Consider the following 19,076-nt stretch of genomic DNA (forward strand, 5'->3'; position numbering starts at 1 on the left):
ATTTCTTGGAAATACAGCGTGTTTGCAGATTTAAATTTTGGCACTGGCCTGACATGAGACTAAACAGATTTACTGTGGATGAGTTTTACTGGTAGGGCTAGTGGCAAAAGGAAGACCAATGCATAAGAATTAAACTTTACATCCTAGCTTGTCACTTGACTCCCCCTCCCCTCCAGCCCAAGCTTATCCTAGGGCTGTGGTCTTCAAGCCCTGGGCTGCGGACCAGTACTGGTCTGTGGTCTGTTAGGAACTGGGCCGCACAGCAGGTGGGCCAGCCAATGAAGCTTCATCTGTATTTACAGCCACTTCTAATCATTTGCATTGCTGCATAACCTTTACCTCCTGTCAGATCAGCAAAGGCATTAGATTCTCATAGAAGCGTGAACCCTACTGTAAACTGTGCATATGGGGGATCTAGTCACACGTTCCTTATGAGAATCTAGTGCCTGATGATCTGAGGTGGAGCTGAGGTGGTGATGCTAGCGCTGGGGAGCAGCTGCAAATACAGATTGTCATTAGCAGAAAGGTTTGCCTGCACAGTAAATGTAATGCACTTGAATCATCCTGAAACCATCCCCTCCCCTGCTGTCTGTGGAAAAAGTGTCTTCCATGAAACCAGTCCCTGATGCCAAAAAGTTTGGGGACCGCTGTCTTAGGGCACTGTTTCCAACTGTAAGCTGTGGCAGACCTGAGACAATGACAAGCTGATTACAGTTTTCTGGAAGGGGTGCTACCTCACTATGCTCTGTAAGTACCCATTTTTCCCCTTTGACTATGACTCCAGCTGCCTTCATTCCTTCTTGAGCAACATGGGGTTTCATCATCAGCCCTGCGCTCCAGCCAGACACTTTCTTCCACCTCCTCTTTCCAGAGTATGGCTGACATCTTGTCGGTGCTAATTTCAGGTGCCCTGTTTGTTTTGTTTTTTGAATGGGAAGTTTGGAAAAACCCAATATATAAAAAAAGTTTGAGTACTAGTTCCTATGAGTTTTTTCTTTCACTCACTCACACCCTGTCATTACCAACATTCTTCCACTAAGTGTTTCTGATAGAAGTACACACATATAGGACTTTGTCATTCATCGACAGATTAGGGCAAGAGAATTGTGGTAAGTCCACACAGCTTTCTAAAGGCGCAGAGAAAATTGATCAAACCCAACCATACTCACGCAGAGATAGTCTTTTCTCGAGGTTCTGGAGGGAGCCCAACTGTCAAATGTTTCTGGTGGGAGAGAAGGTCTGTGCAGGCCTAAAAAGAGATAGCATAACATTATACTTTCCATAACACCTCAGGTTTACACAAACATTGCTCTTAGCACAGAAATCTTTGCTCCCTCTTAACTTAATGACATACCAAACTCTCTTCCTGAGGAAATATTAAATACTATGAAGATCAGAAAAGAAGAATTTCCAGGAAGGAACAGTGAGATCTTTTCATTTCCAAGGAGGTAGGAACTTTTTTGTTTGTTTGGTTTTTGTCTTTCTTTTAAAAAATTCTAAAAATCTTTTAATTTTTATGATACATATAGCTGTACATATTTATGAGGTACATATGACATTTTGATAGAAGCACATAATGTGTAATAATCAAATCTGGGTAACTGAGACATCCATCACCTCAAACATTTATCATTTCTTTATATTGGGAACATTCCAAATCTACTCTTCTAGTTATTTTGAAATATATAATAAATTATTGTTAACTATAGTTGCCCTACTGTGCTACTAAACACTAGATCTTATTCTTTCTATCTAACTATGCTTTTGTAGTACCCATTAATCAACCTCTCTTTATTCCCTGTCCTCCATACCCTTCTCAGCCTCCAGTATCTACCATTCTACTTTCTATCTCCATGAGATCAACTTTTTTTAGTTTCCACATATGAGTGAGAACATGTGGCATTTGTCTTTCTGTGCCTGGCTTATTTCACTTAACATAATATCCTCCAGTTCTATCCATGTTGCTGTAAGTGACAAGATTTCATTCTTTTTTATGGCTGAATAGTATTTCAGTGTGTATATGTACCACATTTTCTTTATCTATTCATACATTGATGGACCCTTAGGTTGATTCCATATCACGGCAATTATGAATAGTACTGCAGTAAACAGGGGAGTGCAGATGGTTCTTCCATATGCTGACTCCATTTCTTTTGGATATATACCCAGCAGTGGGATTGCTGGATCATATGGTAGTTCTATTTTTAATCTTTTGAGGAACTTCCATATTGTTTTCCAATTCTTACCAACAGTGTACAATCATTCTCCTTTCTAGGAGGTAGGAACTTTTAGCCTAGTATAAATTCTTATAGTTTATAATACCTCTACAAGTCTATAATTCTTATGGTTTATTAATGTATATTTATCATTCACAAACAAAAAGCTAACTGACTATCAGAAACTTTATGTGGTCCAGACAACATCTGAAATGATTAGAGGCTATGGTTGCCTTAAAAAACAATTAGAGAAATCAATTTTTAAAAAGCACCCCCCATTTAGATTTGGCATAAATTCAAGTAGCATTTATAGTACCTCATCGAGTGCTTCTACTTTCTTCCTTAAAATCCCAGAGATGTATCGGATCAGGCCCCAGTGACGAATTTCTCCAACTTTGCTGTATAATTCAGTAAGAAGCTCTCTGACTGTAGCACCCCCTTCATCATACAATTCAGTGTCCCAGTCAGGTCCTCTGGAATTTTAAAGACAATACTATATTAATTATAAGCAAAGCCTCTGGCAACAATCTTTTCTTTTAGTGTTATAATGGATATACCTGTTTTTGACAGATCTCCCTGATTAAGAACCTAATGTGATTTACTAAGAGTCCTTGTAAAACCATGGTTAACAGTCAGCCTTGAAAACCAAACATCTAGAAAAGAATAAGTCTTAGTTTCAGCTGTACTTTGACAAAATGGTATTCTTTTACCTCTTTGTGTACTTCAACATAGCTGACATTAAAGACAAAGATTTAACGTACTGAAAGTTTAGAAAGGTATGAAGGTAGACATCTATAGGCTATGTTTTGGGTATGATAAGTAGACTGTTTCAGTGACAGCATTCACATTGTGAGGTAGCAATGGTAGATAAAGGTTGAAAGTCAGACCACAGAGGATGTAGATTTGACCAACAACTCTGTATAATAGTAGTGATGCTGTAGGGAGAGGCAGAGGACAAGGAGGAATTGATGATGATGCAATTTCAGTCTGGGTGACTTGAAGTAATGATGATACCATGAATAGGGTTAGGAAAGACAGAAATAGTAGGTTTCTGGTAAAGAAAATGAATTTGATTTTAGACATGTTGAATAGGAAGACATATATAAAAATAAATTCTAGGCAGATTAAAGACCCAAAAATTCTTCAAAAATTATTGAAGGTATTTACAATATTTTTAAATTCAAGGAGGGAAGAAGGTCCCCTATACATGACAAGAAACCCAGAAGTCAAAAAGGAAAAGATCAATAGATTAGGCTATATTAAAAACTAAACTTTTACATAGAGAAAGGCATATAAACAAAGTTAGAAAGCAAATTCTTCGGACAAAATATCTGCAACAACTATAACAAAAGGGTAATATCTAATATCAATAAGAAAAATATAAATAATCCCATAGAGAAATAAACCAAGGTTATGAACAAACAATTCACAGAAGGAATACTCACCAAAAAACATACGAAATTGAACCTTCCATTCTTCTACTCTTAAGTCCACAGGGTACGTATAAGACAGAATTCCAAGTGTATTAAAAGCCACAAAGCACACATAATACACAATCTACTCCAGTGGTTTGATATCACCTGGAGTATTAGGAGGTCATTAAATATGAAATGTCTAATTTCTAACCAAAAGTTTAGTTTATTATATCTCAAACAAGAAGCAGTACAATTAATCAAAGTAAATGCCTAAACTATCTACACAGTTTTGCCACCTTAACAGTAGCTTGTTTATGCAGCAGCAAAGAAGCCTGGAGAACAAGTGGCAATGAAATCACAAAAGGTGTTTTCCACAGCTTGTTGAGAATTGAATATTTTTCCTTGCAAGAAGTGGTCCAAAGCCTGGAAGAAGCGGTAGTCTGTTGACGCAAGGTTTGGAGAATACAGTGGATGACAGAGAGTTTACGAGTCCAGCTGCTGTACTTTGAGCAGTGGTGTTTGTGTGATATGTGGTCGAGCGTTGTCTTGCAAAAGGATTGGCCTGTTTCTATTCACCAATCTTGGCTACTTAATCGCAAGCATCTTATTGCTATAAACATTCCCCTTTTATTGTATCTCATAAGTTTTGGTATGTTTGTTTCCTCTTCAGTTCAACAACAATCTATTGGTTATTTAGGAGCATGTTGTTCAATTTCCATATAATTGTGAAGTTTCTGAGGTTTTCCCTGTTACTGAGTTCTACCACTGTGGTCAGAAAAAATACTTGGTATGATTTTGATCTTAAATTTATTAAGACTTGTTTTGTGTCCTAATATATAATCTATCCTGAAGAATGTTCCATGGGAAGTTGAGAAGAATGTGTATTCTATAGCTGTTGGATGGAATATCAGCAAATATCAGTTAGGTCCATTTGGTTTAGTGTACAATTTAAATCCAATGTTTCTGTGTTGATTTTCTGTCTGGATGGTCTGTCCATTGCTGCAAGTGGATTGTTGAAGGTTAGATCTATTAATGTTTGCTTTATATATATAAGTCCTCTGATGTGGGATGCATATACGTTGACAATTGTTACATCTGCTTGCTGAATTGACCACTTCATCATTATAAAATAACCTTCTTTGTCACTTTTTATAGTTTTTGACTTAAAGTCTATTTTATCTGATATAAAATAGCTACTTCTGCTCTCTTTGGGGTTCCATCTGCATAAAATATCTTTTTCCATCCCATCACTTTTAGTCTATGTGTGAACTCAGAAGTAAAGTGAGTTTTTCGTAACAGCATACAGTTGGCTCATTTTTTTAATCCATTCAGCTACTCTATGTCTTTTGACTGGAGAATTTAATCCATTTATATTCAAGATCATTATTGATAGGTGAGGGCTTACTACTGCCATTTTAAAAATTGTTTTCTAGTTCTTTTGTAGTACCTTTCTTTCTCTTTTCCTGTCTTCCTTTGTAGTTAAGTGATTTTCCTTAGTAGTATATTTTGATTCCTTGCTTTTTGTTTTTAGTGTATCTATTATATGTTTTTGCTTTTTGATTATCAGGTTTACAAAACACATTTTATAGTTATAAAGGATCTTTTAAGCTGATAATAATGTAACTAGCATTGCAATAAGAAAGAAAAGGGAAAAAATACCCCTCTCCTTAACTCCACTCACCCAAGATCTAAAATTTTTGATGCCACATTTTTATACTCCATATTGCTCAACAGACTATTGTAGCTATTATTATTATTATTTTATTTTATATTTCAAAATATTAAGGGAGTACAAATGTTTTTGGTTACATGGATTGCTTTTGTAATGCTTGAGTCATGGCTATAGTTGTGCCCATCACCCAGGTAATGTTCATTGTACCCATTAGGTGGGATTTTGCCCTTCCCCTCCCCCCTGCTTGATTTCCACTGAGTTTTACTTCTCTCTGTGAACATGTGTGCTCATCAGTTAGGTCCAATTTAATAATGAGTACATGTGTTTGTTTTTCCAATCCTGAGATACTTTACTTAGGAGAATGGTCTCTAGTTCCATCCAAATTGTTGCAAAAGGCATTAATTGATTCTTTTTTATGGCTGAGTAGTACTCTATGGTATACATATACCACATTTTATTAATCCACTCATGAATTGATGGGCACTTGGGTATTAATCCACTCATAAATTGATGGGCACTTTGCAATTGTGAACTGTGCTGCAATAAACATTTGAGTGCAGCGGTCTTTTTGATTGAAAGACTTCTTTTCCTTTGGGTAGATACCTAGTAGTGGGATTGCTGGATTGAATGGTAGGTCTATTTTTAGTTCTTTGAGGAATCTCCATATTGTTTTCCATAGAGGTTGTACTAATTTGCAGTCCTACCAACAGTGTATCAGCGTTCCTTTCTCTCTGCATGCATGCCAGCATTTGTTGTTTTTGGACTTTAATTGTTTTCTTTTAACCCTCATGCTAAAGATATAAGCAATTTACATGCCACCATTACATTGATAGAGTATTCAGAATTTGACTATGTACTTATATTTATCAGTGAGTTATATACTTTCAGATGTTTTGTGTTTCTCATTAATGTCTTTTGTCTTGAATAACTCGTTTTGGTATTTCTTTCTTTCTTTTTTTTTTTTTTTTGGGACAGAGTCTCACTTTGTTGCCCAGGCTAGAGTGAGTGCCGTGGCGTCAGCCTAGCTCACAGCAACCTCAAACTCCTGGGCTCAAGCGATCCTGCTGCCTCAGCCTCCCGAGTAGCTGGGACTACAGGCATGTGCCACCATGCCTGGCTAATTTTTTCTATATATATTGGTTGACCAATTAATTTCTTTCTATTTATAGTAGAGACGGGGTCTCACTCTTGCTCAGGTTGGTTTCGAACTCCTGAGCTCAAACGATCCGCCTACCTCCGCCTCCCAGAGAGCTAGGATTACAGGCATGAGCCACCGCGCCCGGCCTCATTTTGGTATTTCTTATAACTCATTTTAGTATTTCTTATAAGACAGGTCTGGTGGTGATGAATTTCCTCAGCTTTTGTTTTTCTGGAAAAGTCTTTATCTCTCCATTTATAAAGAACAGATTTGGTGGGTATAGTAGTCTCAGGTGGCAGTTTATTTCCTTCAGCACTTTGAAAACAGCATCCTAATCTTTCCTAGCCTGTAAGGTTTCCGCTGAGGTCTGCTGTTAGCCTTATTGGGACTCCCTTACATGTTACTTGTTTCTTTTTTTCTGACTGCTTTCAGGACCCTCTCTTTGCCTTTGATCCTTGACATTTTGATTATAATATGTTATGGGGTAGTCTTATTTGGACTGAATCTGACTGGAGATCTTTGACCTTCCTGTACCTGGATATTTATATCTTTCTCCAAGTTTGGAAAATTTTCTGTTATTTCTTTAAATAAGCTTTCTACCCATCATTCTCTCTCGACTACCTCTTGAACAGTAGTGACCATCTGGAAGTGAAGAAGGACAAGGGAATTTACTGAGGAAAAGGAAAAGCTGGAGAGAAGTTACATATCTAGGTGATGTCCCTCAGCAGCACTACAAGGAATGTCTGGGTTAGTGAGCTTTGAAGGGCAGCAGTGGTTTGGGGTATTCATGGCTTGGGTTTTATCTATTACTAGTAGACATAGGGTGGAGTTTTAAGGAATATACAAAGCAGACAGGCCCTAAATGGCTAAAAATTTATTTGGGTTATTTTTAAAACAATTGGATTATAAAATTTTACTCTGGTGCTGAAGGGCTTTTCAGCTAACAGGAAGACTCATGTCTTTTTCACTTACTCGTTAAATAGCATAATTTGATGGAAACAGTGTGGGCTTTAGAGTCAGAGAGACCAAGATTTTTAATCTTGTCTCTTTCCCTAGTTGTGTGACCCTGAGGAAGCTGTACAATCTCTCTGAGCTGGTATTCCCAGCTTTAAAAAAATGTAGGTACCAACTACTTCATAGAAAAAGTATAAGGATTAAATAAAGAAGTTCATTCATTTGACCAATCTATATTGAGGACACACTATAAGGCAAGCAGTGGGTTATGTTCTGAGGCTAGAAAGAAAAATAAAACATACTCAATGATCTTGAGGAGCTTAGTCTAGTGGAGTGAGATATATACAAAAAATAACATGGAAATATAGTATTAGCAGTTTGTACAGTGCATTATAAAGGGATACATAAGGAGCAGAGGGTATAGGAGGGAAAGGTTTCACAGATTACTTCTTGGAGGATATGTTATGAGCTGAGTTTTATTGGAGGAGCAAAACTCAGCCTGGTGAAGAAGAGGAGGAAGAGAGTTCCATGCAGAGATAATAACATGAACAAAGGCACAGAAATGAGAAACAGCATAACGTTGGTGGAAAACTGTGAGTACTTTAGTGTTTCTAGAATATCAATTTTAGGTCAGAAAATGGTGAAAGAGGAGTCTAGAGGGTAGGCAGGAACTTTATCATGGAGGTTCTTAAATGACATATTAAGGATCTCAAACTTTTGCCTCTGTTTAAAGGAAGCAAATTGAAAAATTTTAAATAGGGAAGAGATTTGGTAAGATAAGTATATTAAAATATTATTTTATAGAATTAGAACACCAAGATTTGGCAACCTCTAATGAAATAATGGATCCAGGTAATGACCACCAATGGCTGTTAAAATCATTAGGAGAAAAGCTAATGAGGAACTTAATTAAAAATGGATAGATCAGGCTAATAATGCCTGATTGATCTTAACATGACAAAAAGAGCAATAACCAGGCATGATATGCCTCCAGATGTGATATAATAGAAAGCACAAGGCCGGGTGCAGTGGCTCACACCTGTAATCCTAGCACTCTGGGAGGCCGAGGTGGGCGGATTGCTTGAGGTCAGGAGTTCAAAACCAGCCTGAGCAAGAGCGAGACCCCATCTCTACTATAAAGAGAAAGAAATTAATTGGCCAACTAATATATATATAGAAAAAATTAGCTGGGCATGGTGGCACATGCGTGTAGTCCCAGCTACTTGGGAGGCTGAGGCAGCAGGATCGCTTGAGCCCAGGAGTTTGAAGTTGCTGTGAGCTAGGCTGACACCACAGCACTCACTCTACCCTGGGCAACAAAGCAAGACTCTGTCTCAAAAAAAAAAAAAAAAAAAAAATAGAAAGTACAGAGCACCACCTATGAAGTTGTCTTGCCGAAAAAAATTGAACCTGGATCTATCAGGCCTATAGATCTTGCTATCAATTTAATAGGTAATACGAAGGAGAGAGGTACATGTTAAACAACATCATTAAGATATAATATGCAAAATGCAGAATGTGGAAAACTCTACAGGACAAAAAAGACAAGGCTGCCCCCTTCCTAGTCTTTTGCCTAGAAGGAACAGGTTTTTTTTCCTTGGGGCTTTTGTTGTCTATGCACATTGGTATTTCTTAGGTTGCTGACTTCTCCAGGAGTCAATATAGGATGTATGAGGCAAAAAGAAAACCCAGCAACCTCATCACCATGTTGGTCCTCGGATCCTGAGATCCTTGGCTGGTCTGCCTTCTCTCTACCTTTCAGAGATTTATTATGATTGTTTTATACATGTTCTCCTGTACTTAGCATCTATTTAGAAATGCTTCTACTTTATCTTATCTAGAACCAGAAGTCTCATTGTGGTTATGTTTTAAGAGACTGCTTATCTTTTACAGATAATACTGAAATATTTAGGAATAAAATAATATCTGATACCTTCTTCAAAATAATCCAGGGGAAAGACGGAGTGAGAATATAGATGTAACAATATTAGCCACATGTTAATAACTGTTTAGGCAGGGTGATGGTTCTATAAGCATTTATTATACTATTCTACTTTTGCTTAAGTTTAAACATTTCTATCATAAAAAGTAAAAAGGAAAAGTTACTTTCCCTCCTCTGTGTATTATGGGCTTGAGGAGAAAAAGATGGAAGTAGAAAGACTATTAAGAAATTTTAACAATAGTCCTAATGAGAGACAAATGCCTGAATGAAGGCAGTAATACTAGGGATGCAAAAGAAAAGTATTTAGAGATAAAACTGGCAAGACTTGGTGATTAGCTGGATGCAGGTGGTAGCCTGATGATTAGGTACGTGTTGGCTCCAATAATGGAGATAAAGAATTTAAAAGAGTCTGACTCCATTTCGATGTTTGACTGCTGACAGCTTTTCAGTCCCACCACTACCCTTTCCTTTTTCCTCCATATCTGGGAAGGTGATAAGAGTCCAAGTGCTCCTTCCTTTGGTGCCAGTCAGAACTCTCACTCCCTAATCATAATAAAACATTAAATCTAGTCTCCTTTCCCTGCTTTCTCAAGCTTTTTGAGGAGCAACTTGAGAACCTTCTCTGCTCTCCCTAGAAAGCCTCATTATGTGAGTAATAAATATTCTACATCTTGTTGGTAGAAGATGGCATCATCAGTCTCAATATCCAAACCAAATTTAGGGGAAAGGGGTCCATCTTGCCTCTTCATGGTGACCACAACATGAAAAAGGAGGAAAAACAAAATATTTTTGTGTCGGGGCATGAGAGGAAGGAAAGAAAAGTTCAATTTAGACATATTGAATTTGAGGTACCTAGGTACAAAGTACCTAGCTGGGTACCTGACACATAGCAAACACTAAAAAATGTTAGCTTCATTTTTCTATAAGCCTCTACATTCTTCCTTCTTTTGAGTTAAGAATTTATCTGTAGATTTTACCAAATAATGGAGGCTTTACAATAACCATAATAATGATAATACTTATCAGTTATTAATCACCTACTATGTGCCAGGCATTGTATTAGAGAATTTATAGATACTATATAGTGGTTAACCTTTACAATAACTCTATGAGGTAGGTATAATCCACATTTTATAAATAAAGACAATGGAAGTTTTGAAGTCACATAATGGGTAGCCTGCTAAATTATATTCAAATCCACATCAATGAAACTCCAAAGCTGTACTTTATTACTATGCTATACTTTCTCTCTCTATAAATTAAACTAGACTGATAATAGCTATCACTTACTTCATAGTATACAGCATGTAGAGGATATCAGCTTGTTCCTGTAAGCTTGAGGTCTCCTTCAACTGCAAAGCCAGTGCTTTGAAGTCCACCTCCCCGGACTGGTCTCTAGGAAGATGTATTTCCACACGAACAGAGGGAACCTTTATTTTGAGAAATGATAAAAAGAAATCAAACACGTAAGTGCACAACTTAAATAATGACCTAGAAATGAGTTATCTTTTTACCTATAAACGTTTCCATAAGAACTTTCTAAATGTTAATGAAAAGAAAAGCAGAAATAATAAAACCTTCAAGACCTATGATACAGCAATCTAATTTTCTTAAAGCTTGACTAGAAAAATTTGCTCACTTTACAGGTGAACTGAAAAGGACATGTATCTTCACCAGAATAGCACTTTGCCTACCACTACCGTGTTTCCCTGAAAATAAGACAGGGTCTTATATTTATTTTTCCTCAGGAAGACACCCTAGGGCTTATTTTCAGGGGATGTGTTATTTTTCTCTCAAAGACTCAGCTTGCAGCATGCACAGGATGGCCAGGACCTGACGGGGGGAGCCAACCTTGTTGGTGGGGCTGCCCGCACCTTTGCGGTCACCTCTGGGATAGTAGCTGTCATGATGGGGCAGATGAGAAAGGCTGCTCGTCTTCTTTACTGATCTGTGACGAAATGCATGGGTTGTGCAGATGTGCTGTGTAGCCACACCCATCACTAGGGCTTATTTTTGGGGTAGGGCTTCTATTGCGCAAATGCTTAGAAATCCTGCTAGGGCTGATTTTATGGGTAGGTCTTATTTTCTGGGAAACATGGTAGTTACTAACAGGTACCATAATATCTAGTTCTATTATTTTTCATAAAGATGGCAGTTTTGCAAAATGCTGATATAAATACCTCAAGTGCAGGTTTACCTGGTCCTCCTGTTGGGGATGAGGTGGGTCAAGTAAGTTGAATGAAGGCCGGGAAGCCTGTAATAACTTCGTAGGAAGATACATGTGAACATCTGCAAGAGGTTGACATTTATGGGAAAGGTTAGATAATTAGGAGACTAATAAAAACGCACAGCTTACCTCAACAATGAGGTCACATATGAGTCAGTCTTTATAGAACAGGAATGAGAAATTTCTCCTTCCTTGGTAATATCAAAGAACATAAATATGAATATTAGATACTTTAAAGACTAATTAATCAATAAATATATTTTGAATTGAATTTCTAGAATTGTAGCAGTAGCTGGACATACAATATATTAAAGGTACTAATGTAATTAAGACCACAATGGTGTTATCACCGACACTTGGATAGAAGAGCATATATAACAGAAAGAACCCAGTTATGTTTTAACTTTCCTAGGAAAATATCTGGCTGTTTGTGGTGGATTTCCCTGAGAATAGATGAATGGATGATCCTATTTAGGGACTCAAAAAAATATAGCGGCTGATCAACTTTGAGATATTCCTAAGAGTTTTTTTTTACTTACAGTCCATTGTTGAAATACTTACCATAACCTCTAAGGAGATACCCTCTTGTCATTTTCACCATTTTATAGACACAGAAAGAGACACGGAGCTCAAATAACTGTTCAAGCAAGTAAGTAGCAGAGCTGTGAATTAAGCTCAAGTTTCCCGATTCATAATTGAGAAGTATAACTTAATAAAGTTCACCTTTTCATATAAGCCCTTCTCAAGGGAGCATACTCAAAGGGTATACTAAGGTTTACCCTGTTATAATGTTAAATGACTCTCCAGTATCCATGTTTAATATCTTTGGTTAGTAATGGTCAATAAAGTTTTAGACAACAAGAGCATGCATCTCAATCATTCTAATCATCTGTAAAATGTTAAATTCAGATCTTCTAGGTATGGCCAAGGAGCCATTCTCTCCCTTCACATCCAGCCACCATAGGGCCATTGAACGCTCTTAGGAACCATGACTACTCCTGGCAATGTATGGTAGAAAATATCCTCCACTGTAAATACAACTGAAGGAGGGTAGAGGTCATGGAGAAGAGAATGGCAAAGTTGTTAAGAATGAATACTGAATTTGACAAACACAAGTCTACATGGCTGGAATGACTGACTGTAAAATTGACAGCTGGCTTAAGGGAACCAAATGTAGGTTACTTAAGGGAGACTATCTCCCTTCTCCATTACATGGGTATCTTGTAAATAGTTTTTGCAATGCATTCTCTTTAAACAAAATTACTTCCCTTTTTGCCAATTTTAACTGTATGTTAAAATTGAATATGCTCCATGTGTCTTGTTCTGCCTCTTCTTACTATGTCACTGGCTAAACTAGACTACAGCCACAGCAAAACTATACCCAATTCACTAATTTTACAAATATATACTATGTTCTAGGTACTGTCAGAGCTGAGGATAAAGCAGTGAACAAAACAAAGTTCCTGCTTACATTTTAATCAATGCCCCACCCACATCCTGGGCTCACATCATCCTGTGCCTGACTCTAGTGAGTCATGTCATTACTCACTCTGTACATGCAGCTCCTTGGCCTTGGTCACTAAGGACATTAAGTCGCAGGTTGTTTGCACAGCAGCTCGGAATCGATCTAGCCCTCCCTTCTGTGAGGTAGGGGCTAGTTTAGGATGGGGAGCAGTGTGTGCCAAAAGGTGATCTAAATAACGAGCAACTTCATCACCACAGCGAGCTGCAAGGTTAGTAGGGGGAGGGGGAAGAGAAAAAAATGAATATTTTAGTCATTTTACAATTTTACCCCAGCAAACAGAATGACTGGCTCCTGTGCCCACAATGCAGCACCAGAAGTAGGTTGTTTTTAGCACATGGGAGAAAAAAAGCTTGTGATCATTACATAACCTCATAGCATTAAGATTTAGAGACTATGGAGGGAGGAGAAGAGGAATAACAATAAAAAAAGGATTTAGAGACTATGGCCATTTACCAGGACCTACCTGTTCTTCAACTTTGCTGAGATAACATTAGGGTTCCTGAAAGCAGTATGGACTTATTTGAGAACAGGTGGAGCAAGCATTTAATAATCTGTGTATGTGTGTGTGTGCATGTCATGGTAGTGGTGGCACTGGTAGTGCCGGTGGTAGAGGAGAATTAGAACAGGAACCTTCAAGTATGAGAAGACTTTTATGAGGAAGGGCTGGGGAACAGCAAAAGTTTTCCACCAAACATTGAGCTTAGCTATAGATAGATAGATTTTACAAAATAGCAGCTACAATTATTAATGAAAAAAACAATCTTTATGGTGGCATGGGTATAGAAAGGACTACTGGCCATACACTGGTCTTTTTAGTCACCTCATTTGTTTATTCACCAAATATTTATTGGCTGCTATGTACCAGGTAGTGTACTAGGTGCTGAAGTTTCAGTGGTGAAGAAGATAGATACTGATCTCTATCCTCTTGGGTTCCCCCTTCCCTACACACCTTCTATAACATGATCTCTGAATATGGGTAATGGAAACAAAACATATACATATACCCTGTGAATGCTTCATAATTTATGCTTTATATGAATATTCACAGTGTTTACATTTGGAAAAGCATATTATGTGGATCAATACCAGAGTCTGCTAAGTCAGTCATGAGTCATCTGGTTTTTGACGATCCTTCACTGATTTCTCCAGATGTCTTTCTGTGCTCTCCTGTGACTAATGGGAACTAGCAGAGCTGTAAGAATGGAACTCATGTTCAGTGACAGCCTAATGACAAAGATTTTAAACTTGAATACAATCTATATACTTGAGTGGAGGATTATGAAGAATATGGAGAAAAGCTCTCTACCCACAGAAGGCCTGGCAAGCAATAAGCAAGCCCATGTGAGACTACTGATGAGTAAACCCAGGGATGGGAAAGTGACTCAGAATGCTGTAATATCAAATTTAGTAATACATGTCATCAGAAAGACAGATTTTAGAAAGTAATCCAAGGGAATGAGTGCTATAGATGAAAATCACAACAAACTTAATGTATGATCATTCTTGTCTAATTTTCAAAGCATTTTTTGTCTAAATGGACATCATGACTTTGGTTATTATTGATAACAATAAATAGCCTTATATTTAATGTACTTTTCAAACAAAGAAAACTATTTTAGATCTTAGAAAAACAAATACAGAGTGAATGAAGTGGTACTTAGTGAGTAAATGCCAAATAGGGAAATGGCCCTTCTGATTGCTAATGTGTTAGTCTATTGTACATGAGATTATGCTTGCTACTTCACTAAGGAAAGCAAATTTACTTTTTTCTTTTCTGCAACACACTACTCTTAAGATAAAGAATTGGCTGCCTTAAGATATAGATTAATAGTCAAATACCCAGACCATGAAAGCAGGCAAACTATGTTTCAGATAGCTAGAAGAGTAATTCTCTCTTATTGGCCCTTCTTTGTCTGGGATTCAAACAACGTAAGACTTGCCTTGCCTAGGTCAGTATTTTAACACTGCAGGGCAGTGTTTCTCAGCCATTTTCAATCCATGCCCCTTCAATGCTTTCTCACTATATCATCTTTGTATTCCTAGCAGCCAATTAGATTTTGACTTTGTTGTGCTTTGCCTATTTTGTAATATGAAAGCAACAGACATACCAAATAGGTTTTTTCAAACTACACAGAAATCCTCAGAGATTCAGGTATGCCTCTCTACTATTACATAAAAAGCACTCTAGTTAAATTTTATATTTTTATGCTTTTTAATGTCAAAAAGTAGTCCTGTATGTACATAATTTTCTTACTACATACTTGAATAAATATCTGTCACTCACCACTGCTTCTTTCCATTTCAAAATCATCAGCCACTTTAAATGCCTGGGAGAGAAATCTTCCCTAACCTTAGTAAAGAACAGTCCAACTCCATACTCCACAGTCACCACAGGGATATTAGACCAGAAACTGAAGGTAAGTAGAGGGATGAAAAGTAAAGCCAAACAAAAGTAGAAATCTAGGTGTATTAAACAGGAGTGAGGATAGTACACTGTGAGATTACTGGCAGCATGAATTATTAAGGATGATGCTAAACAATATTTTGTATTTTTGTCCAGCCAGGCCAGTGCTTTCTGAAGCTTCCTTACCATTATAGGTTGAATCACACTCATTTATCCAATTGTCAGATTCCAGTTCATCATAGTTGTCATCATAATCTTCACTGTACAGCTTACCCTCAGGTCCAGGGTCCATGAAGCTCAAATGTGTGCAGCAAGATGTTGTCAAAAACTCTGACAATTTACCTGTTTGAATCCTGACAATTAGAGGGTAGATAGAAAATGGAAAAATTGGGAGATCCTTTAAAAAACAACACAATCTTAGTGATAAGAGGATTCCTAGCGTGTTATGTTGGGGAATTACTAACGTTCATACATTAATATAAATTTTATAAAAGTAAAAATTTACAGCACTCCTAGGCATAGTGTACAGCTTAAATTGTTAGGGAACTGTGTTAATAAAGGCTACAATTATAGGTTAACATTTTACCAGCAGATCAGTTTTGCTCTCTTCCACTGCCATATCCTATGTTGCTAACTATGATAAACATCTGGCAAACATTTGCATTGGCCAGTAGAGAAGCCACGAGAGAATGAAGATAAATATTTATCATATCATTAAAAAAATACCCCAAGGACCATTTTGAACAGAAAAGATGGTAGGTACTTGAAAATTTTATAAATCATATTAGATTGTAAGCCATTTACTCCTTACTCATGAAGCCAATTACAAAACTCAAAAGGTAAGTCAGCAGTACTAATTTTCTGAAGAAGCCAGCTTGAAGGGGCTACCAATGGCCAGACCCTGAATAATTTGAATACTAAAATAAACTGATCATGACATTGAATAAAAGAATCTATGAATCTATACTGATACTAAACTACAAAATAAAAGGGGGGAAGGGAAAGTTCTCAACTATTATTAGGTTATTAAGTATGAAATTTCTGATTTCCTTAAGTACTAAGTTTGACAGTTGATATCGCTGACATTTCACTTTGACACTTATTTTATTTTTATTGTGAAGGGACATCCTTAGTCTTTCAAACACATGTTTTTGCTTGTAACTATCTTTCAAATGTATTTTTATAGCAATTTCGTGAAACCATGTGTTATTTTCAAATATGAGCTCCATCGTGGAACCAATGCAATGCAGACAGCTTGAAATATCAATGTAGTGTTTGGAAAGGATGTGGCGAATGAACGGACAGTATGTCGATGGTTTGAGAAATTCCATTCTGGTGATTTTAATCTTGAAAGTGAACCACATGAGTGACCTGAGACTAAAGTGAATAATGATAAGCTGAAAGCTATAGTGGAAGTGAATCCATCTCAACCTACGCGGGAAGTAGCAGCAAGGTTTGATATACTATTCCAACAATATTGGATCATTTGAAACAAATGAGCAAGGTAAAGAAGCCGGATAGATGGGTTCCGCATGAATTAAACAAGCATCAGAAGAGAAATAGTCTTGAAGCTTGCCTTTCTTTGCTATCATGACATAAAGACAAATCATTTCTACACAGTATTGTTACATGTGACGAAAATGGATTCTTTTTGGCAATCACAAGTGTTCGGCACAATGGTTGAATAAAGATGAAGTGCCGAAACATAGTCCAAAACCGAATATTCATCAAAAAAGCTAATAGTTTGTTTGGTGGTTCAGCGCTGATAGTATCCACTACAGCTTCATGAAACCTAGTCAATCCATTAGAGTGCATTTCTACTGCAACCAATTGCACAAAATGATGAGGATACTTGGAATTAAGCAGCCAAGATCAGTCAATAGAGACAGTCCAATCCTCCTGCAAGACAATGCTCAACCACATGCGGCACAAACACCACTGCTCAAACTACAGAAGCTGGACTCGGAAACTCTCTGTCATCCACTGTATTCTCCAAACCTTGCGTCAACAGACTACCACTTCTTCCAGGATTTGGACCACTTCTTGCAAGGAAAAATATTCAATTCTCAACAAGCTGTGGAAAATACCTTTTGTGATTTCATCGCCACTTGTTCTCCAGGCTTCTTTGCTGCTGCATAAACAAGCTACTGTTAAGGTGGCAAAACTGTGTTGACAGTTTAGGCGCATACTTTGACTAATTATACTGCTTCTTGTTTGAGATATAATAAACTATGCTTTTGATTCAAAATTGGACATTTCATATTTAATGACCTAAATATTATAAATGTACACAGAATAACAGAAACACCATTTTATAATGCCATTAGTAATAACTGATTCACGCATGAATCAACAGAAGCTAACAACATTTGGTTAAAGACTGTCAGGGAAAGAATATGGAGAAACCTGGAAAACCAAGTTATCACAGTTAACATCATCAATAATGTGACAAACCAATCTAATATGCTTCCTGATATGATGCACTGAGAAGGATTACAGTAAATTCTTATAATTTTATGTTTCTCAGGCATCCTTTACGAATATAAGTTTAACTTTCTCCTACCAGAAGCAGGCTCTGTCATCCTTGACACAGTTTCCAGTTGTATATCTCCCTCAGTTCCTCAATGTAATCAATCCAGATATCTGCCTTACCCAACTTCCTCCTAGTCACCATCTCCCTGGATACAACCTATATTCTGGCCTCACTGATCCCCACATCCCACGTGAACCGTGCCGATATGCCACAATGATCTCCTGGAATGCATGCCTGCTTGGTTTTATATCTACCAATTAAAACTCCTTGCAGGAAATCTGTTTGGATAATGTCTTGGACTCCAGTAAAGGTATTGGCCCATGGGTCTCTCTTTTTCTCTCTCCGTTTGTTCCCTGACCTACATGTGTATGGCTTCCGGGCATGCTCTGTACCACCACCATCACTCCTGCCCCCAGAACCTATAAGTAATAAAATCTTTAATTTCCATCTCATGTCTCTTCTAATCATTGAAGGGGCATTCTCCATCTTACAGATCCTAAATTAAAACAAGGACCCAACATCACACAGGTAGCATCGCTGCCAAAAGTATACAGCCTGAGTCTAATCATGAGGAAACCACCAGACAAATCCAAATTGAAAGACATCCTGCAAAATGACTGGTTTGTATTCTTCAAAAATGTAATGAACACTGTCATGAAAGATTAACAAAAGGCCAAAGAACTGTTCTGTGTTAAAAGAAACCAAAGAGATATAACAACTAAATGCTAACATGTGATCTTTGGTTGGATCCTGGATTGGGGGAAAAAGAGCTATGGATAAACATTACTGGAACAATTGCATAATTCTGAATATGTACCCTATATCAGATATTAGGTAGTATATCAATATTAAATTTCCTAAGTGTGATTATTATATTATTATATATATTATATATTAATATATATTATATTATTATATTATAGTTATATATGAGAATGCACTTTAAGTAAACAACAGAAACTGTAGTATTTAGGGTTAAAGAGTCATGATGTCTATGGCTAACTCTCTTAGCAAAAAAGCATGCGTATATGTGCATATATATTATATATT

The 19,076-nt window shown here is 37.1% G+C and overlaps 1 protein-coding gene across 2 annotated transcripts in view; it reads right to left on the bottom strand.

Moving 5' to 3' along the window:
• The window catches only part of PHKA1 (phosphorylase kinase regulatory subunit alpha 1), a 121,268-nt gene that overhangs the window by 25,828 nt on the left and 76,364 nt on the right, over positions 1-19,076 (bottom strand). Inside the window, exons 18-23 of one of the 2 annotated variants that reach the window (XM_012784356.3) lie at positions 15,680-15,846; positions 13,114-13,290; positions 11,535-11,626; positions 10,628-10,767; positions 2,533-2,689; positions 1,170-1,249 (exon numbers count right to left, since the gene is read on the bottom strand). In XM_012784356.3, coding sequence (XP_012639810.1) covers positions 1,170-1,249; positions 2,533-2,689; positions 10,628-10,767; positions 11,535-11,626; positions 13,114-13,290; positions 15,680-15,846 — 813 coding nt within the window. The remainder of the gene's footprint in view (positions 1-1,169; positions 1,250-2,532; positions 2,690-10,627; positions 10,768-11,534; positions 11,627-13,113; positions 13,291-15,679; positions 15,847-19,076) is intronic. The other variant, XM_012784358.3, reaches the window with a different exon arrangement.

This window comes from Microcebus murinus, chromosome X, assembly GCF_040939455.1.
Source record: "Microcebus murinus isolate Inina chromosome X, M.murinus_Inina_mat1.0, whole genome shotgun sequence".
NCBI lineage: Eukaryota > Metazoa > Chordata > Mammalia > Primates > Cheirogaleidae > Microcebus > Microcebus murinus.